The sequence below is a fragment of the Mercenaria mercenaria genome, chromosome 11, assembly GCF_021730395.1.
Source record: "Mercenaria mercenaria strain notata chromosome 11, MADL_Memer_1, whole genome shotgun sequence".
NCBI classification, from domain to species: Eukaryota; Metazoa; Mollusca; class Bivalvia; order Venerida; family Veneridae; genus Mercenaria; species Mercenaria mercenaria.
In genome coordinates, this window is record NC_069371.1 from 30,510,157 (window position 1) to 30,521,703 (window position 11,547).

The window sequence follows — 11,547 nt, forward strand, 5'->3', positions numbered from 1 at the left end:
GTTGTTTTTTTTTCTTTCATAAAAGGCTGATGAATTCTGTAATGGCGAGAAGGTTCAAGCTCTGTGGATAGATGAGACTGGTGAGAACTGGCTCAGTGCTAGAGTATTAAAGCTTAACAAAAATGGTATGTGTTAGATGATTGAATAAAATTTAATTGAACTTTTCAATATGACAAGGGTACAAAATTAACCTCAATTGAATCTCAGTTTATAGTAGAGGAAATATTTTCTAAAAGAGGCCTCCATAAGGAATTACTGGGCCCGGAAAGGTAACAAGCTGTGTCATATACCAAAATGTTCAGGGTACCTTGTAGTTTTTCAGAAGCCCGGCAGGTTTTTTTAGATTTTGGTGCGGGCTGAGAAATCCAAGATGGCGTCCAAGATGGCCGCCGTTTATCAAACATCGAGGCACCTTTGTTATATTCTATGTAAAAAAGGAACATAACTGAGTAGAATAAAATAATTATATGAAAAGTGTTTGTTGTATAAGAGCATCTCATGCTATATATTTTTCGTCCTTTGAAAGGTCATTTTCAAGGTCAAATTCAAGGTCAAAAGGTCAAAAATTGTACTTTTTTCGTAATTTACCTCAAATTTTGTTTTATTTCAAAAGGGTTACAAAATATTTTAGCTTTTTTATTGCATAGGTAGTTTATTTAGTGTCGTAGATTTTCAGAAACAATAGTTTTAGTTGAATTTGACTGGTTGCCATGGAAACAGACATATTTGAAGGAAGTCACCAACAGACTGTTTTTTGCCTGTTTAAGAAATTTGAAGGTAAGCACTATTCCATTTTGATATTATCATATAAAATCATCTTATTAATATGAAATTCTACTATAAAAAAATGATTTATACAATAAGCATTTTTGTTTATATCCTTATTTAGAATACTTTCCAAGTAGGAGTATCCGTCAATATAAAAAAGAACCTTAGCACCTGTGAAATGTTTATGTTAACACCGGAAAGTTTTTCAAGGAGGGAAAATTTAAATAAAAAGTTTCAAAAATGTAAAAATAAACAAAACTATACCAGAATTTTGGATGACTGTAAGTAATACAGAAAAAAGAACACATACGAGTTATTAATAAACTTATGGTGCATTTTCTCTCCAATATCATAGGCCGGTTGGTTGGTCAATCCTGTAGTATAACTCTGGAAATAAGAAATATTATTTCCATCAATGTAGAAAGATGTTCTGCAGCAAATGAAGAACATAAAATTATGTTTATGTATTGATGTATTTAAATTACACCGACAAGTACACGTAGGAGTGTCCATTTACAATCATAGAGGTTTTACCCCACCAACCGGCTTTGTAATAAAGAATACCGAAAAACAACTTTTTTTAGAAATCGTTCTCGAGACCTATCCCATCGCCTAGATTATTTCCTAACTAAGAAAATGAATGGTCACACATGCAGTTTTTATCAAAAAATCTCAAAATTATGACCATTTTAAATTTGTGTAGCTAAACATTAGAAAGTATGAGTCTGGCCCACTATTTAAACAGTTTATATAGCAAGTTTTTATTATTTTTGTTGCTAGACTCAAAAAGTTTCTAAAGAATTCTAATGACAATGAATTGAATTTAGATTCTAGTATTTTAAATTTTCAGAAATATTCATCGAAATCAAAACTGGGGGAATGGCCGAGTTAACATTCTTATCAAAGAAACGGAAAATAAGCCTGACTCAACATAGCTGTTGCTTTTGTTTCGAACAATTTGGAGATATAAAACCAACTTCATTAGATATTAAAGGCCTCGAAACTTTGCTTGAAGTCTGTAGAGAAAGAACTAATGATGAAACAAGCTCTTACCTACTTGATAATGAACATGAAATCAGAAATGGAAACATTGTTGTGAAATACCATAAAAGCTGTCGGTCTGCTTTTTTGCGTCCGCTATATCAAAATAAGTTACAGAAGTCAGATAAAGATTGTTGTATTCAGTCGTCTTCGGAGACTTTTACAAGATCAAAAGACTGTAAACAATCTTTTGATTGGAAACAGTGCTGCTTTATTTGCGGAGAAAAATGTTTACAGAAGAAACGATCAACTTGGTCCCTGGTTGAGTCAGCAACTAATACTTCATCCTCTATGTACTCCAAGGTTTTAGAAGTTGCACAAAGCAAAAATGATCAATCACTACTGAAACGCCTTATCAGTGTAAATGGAGATTTAGTCGCAGCAGAGGCCAGATACCATAGAAAAAAGGGTTGCCTTGTCCGTTACCTTAAGAAAACAATTGAGAAACAGGTAGGCACTTCAACTGAAAAAGAAAATCTTGACACAGTTACCTTGCAGTTGATAGATACATTGAAAGAAGACATTGAGCAAAATGGTAAAGTTTTTGAAGTACCAGAAGTAAAATGTTCTTTCTTAAATTTATGCAAAGAAAAGGGATTATTAATTGATACTATCAAAACCAAAACACTTAAAAGGTTGTTTCACAAATACTGGCCAGAAGTTAAATTTATATCTAGACCTGGTCATAACACAATTGTATGCGCTTCGTCTGTAAGCTTTGAAGAAGCTATGTCTGCTGCATGCAAGTATGGGAAGCTTCTGTCTACCATAACTGAAGAAAATGTAACAAAAGAATCACTTTCAAACAGTTTTGTTTTGTCCGAGGACGATGACCTTATACTTCATAGAGCAGCTGGTATTTTAAGAGAGAGAATAAACAAGATTGAAAAGCTAGATGGACAATACTTCTCTTATGAAGAAACTTCTTTGGAGGAACAAAAGAAATTTGTTAGTGATGACATTTACAAGTTTTTTTGTTGGGTTACCAATAAAAAACAATATGAGAACACTTCTGATATAAATGCAGATTTAGAGCCTAATCCAAAGATACTGGCACTATGTTGTGATGTCATCAATGCATCAACATCTATTTTAACACCGAAACACCTTGGCTTGTCTGTACACCTACACCATCTTTATGGCAGTCGAAAGCTCATTGATGACCTGAATGTATTAGGATATACTATGTCATATTCAGAAGTCCGCTGTTTCCTTTCATCTGCAGCAGTTCATATGGCAAGCAAACAGACAACGACAGAATCGGGTAATTGTCTCATTATAAAATAAAATACAACTGCCGCAACCAATGTTGCTTAGAATACTATTGGTTCTCCCATTGTTGGTATACCAACATGACCACTGTCGCGGTTGAGTAGTAAAAAAAACCTCTAACAGAAATTATGTTAAAACGGTTGTTAATACCAACACAATCTGTCAAGAAACCATTGCTACCCTCTAAATACAAAGTTATACTATTATGTATATGCTCCATAGATATAGTTTATTAATGAATACTAATAAACAAATATTTAAATAAATAACTATTAATAGAATTAAGAAATAATTTATAGCAAAAGAGTGTTTAAACACTATTTATGCACGATGGGTGGTTATACGTCGGGCATATTAATTTAACAAGGGCACACAGCTCTCGTGAAATTATTTGTATGACGTATTTCCACCCGAGTGTATAAATGGTGTTAAAACACGGTTGTGCTATAAATTATTTCGATTCTAATATGCCCTTAATCTAAAACAATAGATAAAATATAGAAGCGGTCTTTCTTGGTCGCAACAAAAACTTTGACGTCACCGCATGTTAACGTGACATCATTCTAGCGTAAAAGTGTTTTAACAGAGACAAGCATATTAGAATGATAAATAAATAAATAACAAATTTATTATTCAGGTGCATTAGTTCCTGCTAATATCATGCATCACGAGGATGGAGGAAAGCTTATTATTGCAGCAGGCGACAATTGGGACCACAACGAATACACAAAAGATGGTAAAAACACCACTCATGCCATGACAACAATTCTTGTCTCTCCTAAATCAAACAGAATTGGCAAAGCACAGAGGATAACCAGAATACCAGAAAAAACAATTGATAGTTCTTCATTACCAGGTATTGGTCTATAAAAATAAGTTTGACTTAGTTTATGGAATATTTTGATATAGTATCTGTTGCAACTGTTGGCAAGTTCCTCTATTGCCCAAGTCGAATCTTCTCAAAATACAGATGTACTTAAGTCGAAGACATGGGTATAGTATTGCCTCGAATTTAGTGACATGTAGTTTTGCCCAGATTTCAAGATTATGAAAAGCTATGGTTACATTTCTATTTGTTAATTTTCATTTTCAGGTGGAAACCTCACTTCAGTGCTCACATATCAGAAGCCAAACGACAGACCAAGACCGTATTTTCGTTCACCACCTTCAAGCAAAGATGAGGTCAAACTTCCAGAACCGGAGGCAGCAAAAGTCATGAAAATGAAGGAACTTTTGTACAATTTAAGTCGTCTACATTTGTTTTGTGATGATAGATTTGAAAAAACACCACCTTGGACGATATTTCAGTCTCAGATAAGTTCAGACCAGCTTGCTGAGTCCTCAGATGTTGTTTTTAATCCAATTATAATGTCAACTCCTACCCATTACAACACTGTCTACACCACATTAAAACGTATTAAAGAGCAAATGAATGCACTTGGTCAGAGCAACTGTCCCGTTTTCTTTGATATGGGTTTATTGACAAAAGCCCTGGAAGTTGTTTGGGCAAGGCAGCCAGAGTTGAGTGGTGTTATCCCGATGGAAGGGGGAATGCATTTCTTAATGGCTGTATTTGCAGGTGTTGGCTTTTTGTATGGTGAAGCTGGTTTGAGAGAACTTTTGTCCGATTCTGAGGTATTTGCAGGAAACACAGTCAAACAGATTTTGGCAGGGAAAGATTTCGATAGGGGTATTTCTGCTCTTTTGATGGTTGATGAAGTATTAACTGCTCGTCTCCTTATCAACTTCCAAAAATGGTGTGAATCTCGCAATGTGCTTTTTCATGATGGTAGCCCATTACAGTCACACAGTGGGGATTTGTCAGATGTGTTGTCTTTTCTTGACACTTCTGTTGCACCTTTACTTGAAGAATTTAGGATGAAGGGCCGGGAGCTCTCTCCAACATTCCGATTCTGGGATGACTATCTGATGAAAGTTTCAACACCATTCAAATTGTTCTTAAGTTCTTCTCGGCATGCTGAGTGGGAGGTTTACGAGTATTCAAAGTCAGTATTCCTTCCTTTCTTTTTTGCATCAAACAGAACTGTTTATGCAAAATACATGCCCTATATGGTTCTTAGCATGCAAACACTGCCTGAGGACGTGAAGAACAGCTTTTCAAGTGGTAGTTTTGTAACTAAGTTAAGGGATGGTAAGTTTAACTCTGTGTGGTTCGATTATTGCCTTGAAGTGACAGAAAACAAATCTCTAAAGTCAAATGGAGGTATAATCGGACTAACTCGTCAAGATCATGCACTATGCCGATGGTTCTTGGCCAGACCTATGACTGCTATGTACTCTAATACCTTTACTTCTAAGGGTCTTGGTAGAGATGATGGAGATGACAAAGCTACTACAGGTAAGTCTCATCACACTGACAATCCTTCGTACAGGAAGACTTATGATGAGAACATTAAAAAAATGCAGGTAATGTTTGAGCAGGCATTTCTAGACCCTTTTTGTATTGAAGACCCGCCTAACAAACTTGTAAATTTTGCTACCGGTGTTTCGATGGAACCTGAAGTTGAAAGGAGTTTATTAAATTGTTTTCAAAAAGGCTCTGAATGTCTTGATAAGTTTGTTGAGGAAAGGTTTGTCATGGTGCCAGGTAAGAATTTCTATGATCCTGTCCCGAAGGCAAATACAAAAACAATGAGTCAAAAGCCAAAACGTATCAGACTGGAATCAAAAGAGTTACCAATCAATGGAGAAGAGATGTATTTACGCCTTCTTTCTATCAACTCTTTCAAGAAAGTACCACTTAAAAGGGTTATGGCTTTTGAAAATGCACCAGTACCCTTGAGTCTCTTTACTGATTCAGGAGAAATACTTTCCACAAAGAAAGCTGATTTCATGTTGAAGCTGGAAGAACTGGTAAGCGAAAAAGTTACAAGATCTGTAGGTAATGTTGACTGCATTATTTATGACGGTATGGCAGTTGTTCAAATGCTTCAGACTGTTTATGCATCCCTTAAATTGTACAGAGAAATGGCTGATGCATTCTGGCAATTCATTCTGTCAAAGAGTAGTACTTCCACAAATGTCCATGTAGTCTTTGACAGTTACTTAGATAACAGCGCCAAATCTCAGACAAGGATGAAAAGGGGTGAGGATCAGTCTGGTTGTAAAACGTTTGTAATTCAGCCAGAAATGCAAATTGTAGATGTAAAGCAGTCTCTTTCTAATACAAACTTTAAAAAGGAGATTACCAAGTTTTACACCTTGTATCTTGCACAAAACTCAGTTACTACTTTAAAAGCGGGACAAACAGTAGTTGTAAGTGGGGGCTTAGAGGATAAAGTCTTGAGCATCACGTCTGAATGTGTTTCTTATGTTCCTGATCTATGTACAAACCAAGAAGAAGCGGACACTAAAATGTTGCTTCATTCCAAGTATGCTGCTGATGAAGGGGCTCAGACACTAACAATTTGTAGTCCGGACACTGATGTCTTACTTCTTTTGCTTCATCACTTTAATGCTCTCACTATTCCTAGAGTGTTTTTCAGGACTGGCAGAAAGTCTATTCATACCGATATGACGAGATATATCCCAGTGCATGAAATCTTTGTCTCGCTGTCCCCAGAGCAAAGACATATTCTGCTCCCTGTATATTGTATCACAGGTTGTGATACATGCAGCTCATTTTTTGGCATTGGCAAAAGGTCTGCTTTTAAATTAATGATGAGCAAAGCATCATTATTCGAGGGTATGGGTTGTTTGGGTGATGTCCCGGATTTGACTAGTGTGCAGATCAATGCTTGCACTAAATTTGTTGGCGAATTGTATGGGCAGCCAAACTGCACCTCTTTGACTATGTTACGAGTAGAAAAGGTTCTTAAAAATAAATCTGTAAGTCCGAGGCGGTTACCCCCAACAGATGATAGTTTCCTTTTACATCTGCAGAGATGTCTATTACAGCTGATTGTTTGGAAAAGTGCTTTGCTCCAAAGTCCTGTCGTTCCAAGCCTAATCAGTTTAGGGTATATAACTGATGCAACGTCAGGGCTAGCAGTCCCACAGTTTATGGCACAACCTGCAGCTGCTCCAGAACTACTAAGTGACCTTGTCTGTAACTGTGTGGATCTTTGTGAATCTAGTTGTTGTTGTGCATCTGCTGAACAACCTTGCACAACGGCTTGTGAGTGTAAGGCATTTGTTGATGACGTTGGTTGTTGCAAAAACATATATACATATCTTTCATGTGCTGTTCAAGATTAAAGGTACAATAACTAACGTGTAGCGTGAGTTCATGATCCTAAGGTACATTTACGAGTTGAGTTTGGCTCTCCATGAAGTACACATAGTTTCTTCATTACCTCCTCTTTGATGGTTCTAATAAAATGTTTATTCTATATACATATATTAGTAAATACAAATGTTGCTGGTTTGCTAAAATTCAATTCCTATCACAAACAATAAAGTACTTAAATTGCGAAATAATCAAGGTGATTTAGGGATTGAGCAGAGCATAGAACAAATGTGTAAGAAAATGTCTAGTTGATGTATACATTATTTAAACATTTATTTAGTTTCAGTACTTGCGAGGTTTTTTAACAATTATGTATTTTGATTCAATAATATCTGCTAAAATTGAATCTGAATTTTAATTACATTACACTAGCATTTTTATATCATATCTATACATGTATAAGAAACTGAATTAATTTTCTGATATTGTAAACAAATAAAGTTGACAAGTGTTTGTTCATGTTGTTTGGACATTTTGCCCTTTTTAACATTTGAATGGCTTTGACCTTTGCTCCTTTTACCTTTTAAAGATCTGGTACAAAATACAATACAATCAAGTACTTATAACACTCTTTTTCGGTAAATTATAGTAAGTATTTACTTATAAAATGTGCAAATTAGGTTAAAGTCTATGGCAACACAACTGGAAATTCCTTTAATTCTTTGTTTTCTAATTGCCTACATGTTATATTATCCCTTAATCAAAAACTTTACTATTTTTCTGCTTTCATCGTGACATTACTTAAGAAATCATGAGCTAAATAGTCGATTTTAGGTCATTTGACCTTCTGACCTTTAGTTTGACCTTGACATTTATCTTGTATGATTGTGAAAGTATCACAAATGCATTTGCCTGATTTATTTATGTATTACTTTCAAGCGATTCTTAACTTTAATTACTACTTAAATGAGACAGATCGGTTATTTACCATTCCTTTTATGTTATAGAACGGTGGCCATCTTGGATGCCATCTTGGATTTCTCCATGGTAACACAAGAAATATTTATAAAATGTTTTTTTATTAGTTAGCCCTAATGTTTATGTCCCAGATTATATCATTTACACTGGATTGACTGCTACTTTCTGCAGATTATAAAAGAAAATTTGTGGTAGAGGGGAGAATTTTTCGGCAATTTTGACCTTTGACCTCATATTTGACCTTGATGTTGACCTTGAGTAGGAGGTAAATTGATGTATTTATTTTACACTTTTTAAATAAAGATATTTTATAAAGTTTATTTGGAACTATGTTTTTTAATAATTTTTTAATGGTACCATATATACAAATCCCTCATTGTTATTAGAATGGCGGCCATCTTGGACGCCATCTTGGATTTCTTGGCCCGCACCAAAAACTAGAAAAACCTGCCGGGCTTCTGAAAAACTTCAATATGTCCTGAACAGTTTGGTATATGACACATTTTGTTACCTTTCCGGGCCCAGTTCAATTTCTAATTGGAGACTTTTTTCCTCTACTATTAAGGTCCAGGTTAAGCTTAATTGATTTTCTGTGCCCTTCTAGCAATCAGTGATTTTATCTACAGAATTCTGGGATCAGTTATGGGCAGTGTTTATTACAACAGTGAGATTTTTTAATCTTTAGCTGTACGGTACTTATTTGACACTGTTCAAGGGTTGAAGTTAGTTTTCAGTACAGGGTTCTGCCGAGGCTGTGATATCGCGAGAATCAGGCATAAAAAATATAAATGTTGCACTAAAATTGGTATAGAAGCATCAGTTGTGGCGTTAGAAAAATTTTGTGGCCAAATGTTCACATGGGAAAACCAGAACTGAGTACGAATGGTACCATATTGGAATAGAACAATTTCCAGTAAAAATATGATTTTGATCACCAGTGAAAAATTTCAAGCTACATTTCTATATCTGCAGACAAGAAAAAGGATTCATTGTTATGACTAGTACTTGTTGTTAATCGTTTTCCACCCACTGTCTCGGCAGGTGAAATGAAAGCGTGTCCGTTGGCTGCTTAAAAACTGTCAATACTAATTGCCTCTAAAATTGAAAATGCGTCACAAAATCAAACCACAAAGGGTGCAGAAAATTCATTGAAACCAAGAAGGGAAATGACTCTAGATTTCAAGATCATAATTGATTCAAAGAGTATAGATCATTGGACTGAAAAAAAAGACTTTTAGTTTTAGTGATGTTACTGTCTTATTTTATTGCCATATGGTCAAAAGTTGTTATCCCCAAGATTTTGAAAATGTCCCCACATTTTTCATACCAAGGGGACATCTGTCCCCACCATTTTTCATCGTCGGCAGACCCTGTCAGTATGAAAGGGCTTTAGTTGTGACAGATTTTTATGATGTTGAATTTTTCAGACATAGCAAATTTCTTCCAGTAATAGAAATTTACTTGTATTTCAACTATTTTGAATATTATTTACATATTATATTACTTGTGAAATAAAACAAAACATCCTTTACATGATTAAAAAATATTTCAGGTGCCAGAGTCCAGTATGATGTCGACAGTGGAGTGGCAAATATACCTTTCGCTTGGCTGAGAAAACTGGATAGTTGAAGTTACAGATACTAGTGTGTGTCTTGAAAGACATTAAAATGTATAATTGTTGTATGGTTTAAGTAAATAGTTATCTAGATGAAATAATATATATGTATATATATTAATTTATTATTAAGAGTTCACTAGTGATATATTAATGATTTCATCATGAACTGATAGCAAAACACATTTAGTAGCTTGTAATCTAAGTTAACACACAGAAATTTGCATGAATTCGCTTATTTCAATGGAAAAATATAATTTTTTGTTGTCAAGATTTATCAAACTCATCCATTATATGGTAAGCAGTTGCACATGGTTATTAAAGACACTGTGAAAATGTTTGCTTTAAACATTCATGTACAAACATCAATGCTTTTAGGTATTTACGTTGGAAATCATCGATGTTATATATATATATGTATATGGAGTAATCTAATATGCTTGTCTCTGTTAAAACACTTTCGCTAGAATGATGTCATGTTAATGTGTGATAATGTAAAGTTTTTGTATTTATTTTATTTTGTAATGGCGTATTAGAAATCAAAATGAATGATATCAAAATTGTGTTTAAGGATATTTGTACACTCTGGCGGTAATACATCATACAAATAATTTCACCCAGGCTGTGCACTCATGAAATTATTGCGCAGGATGTTTAACAACCCATCATGCATAAATAGTGTTAAAATAGTTTTTTGCTATAAATTATTTCATAAATATCTGTTGCATTGTGTTGCTTTTATTCAAAGTGGATATGAATAAATTGAAATTGGACATGCATGGTTTACACTTTATCTATTTCAAGACAGAACAGAAATTGTAAGTTATCTAAATATAGCGAAATAATCTTATAACCAGCCTACAGTTAAGAATACAAATACACCTTTTTATACAATTGTCCACTGGAAATTTTATATCAATTCATGTACTAGAAATTCATTCATTCATTATGCTGGCTTATATGTGGTTAATTAGGCTTTGGTAAATGGGCAGGCTAGTTCAGAATTAGCAACTAATCATTTACATTTATTTGTGTTGACTGAGTTTTAGTATATGTTAGGTTTTCACTGAAACTATTTCTAAAATTTGATTTTCCTATCCTGGTTGTCCAAGATAGCATTATTTAGGCATAGATATAAATCTAATAAATATATTTTGCCAAAGGAATAATGTGAGTATAAACACTATTGTGTAAATTTGGACAAAACTTTGACTAATATTTCCTTATTTAAATTCATAGGGAATTCATCTTAATTATTACCTCCCTTTACCTGTTGCGATTATGCAACCAAGACTGATTGAAATATAGGAATTCCAAAGATACACCTTAATTTAAAACTTTTTGTTTGTTTTTTAGATAGTTGAATAATCAAACAGTCATCTAACGAAAATGTAAAACTGAAGATTATATTGTAATCTACAGAAATAGTCCATATTGAAATACTTGTATATTAAAGGGAGGTAATCCCCAATTTTCATATAAATTGATAAAATGTTCATTCCGACAGGTATCAAACTCTGTGTATTGACTCTTTTGTTCCTTAATTAAATCTCTTAACAGAATGTATGAAAACTGAAAAAATTAATGAAATGTGGCTTAGCAATGATTGACCACCATCCACAAATAAATATTGGAAAATGAAGGATGCTTTTTACAATATTTATTTGAAGAAACTAAACCTGTC

General features: G+C 34.0%; 1 protein-coding gene across 1 annotated transcript; it reads left to right on the forward strand.

Moving 5' to 3' along the window:
* The first annotated feature begins 218 nt into the window (after positions 1–218).
* Positions 219–8,410, forward strand: LOC123541526 (uncharacterized). Its single transcript, XM_053517061.1, has 4 exons — positions 219–777; positions 1,619–3,073; positions 3,719–3,937; positions 4,175–8,410. The coding sequence occupies exons 1-4, from the start codon at positions 711–713 to the stop codon at positions 7,297–7,299; spliced, it is 4,866 nt and encodes a 1,621-aa protein (XP_053373036.1). The 5' UTR covers positions 219–710; the 3' UTR covers positions 7,300–8,410.
* The last annotated feature ends 3,137 nt before the right edge of the window (positions 8,411–11,547 follow it).

Bases quoted from the DNA above. Each gene is read 5' to 3' on its own strand.
- LOC123541526 (XM_053517061.1), top strand. From the start codon at position 711: ATGGAAACAGACATATTTGAAGGAAGTCACCAACAGACTGTTTTTTGC. The intron at 778-1,618 runs GTAAGCACTATT...TTAAATTTTCAG, and splicing joins CCTGTTTAAGAAATTTGAAG to AAATATTCATCGAAATCAAA. The intron at 3,938-4,174 runs GTATTGGTCTAT...TTTCATTTTCAG, and splicing joins TGATAGTTCTTCATTACCAG to GTGGAAACCTCACTTCAGTG.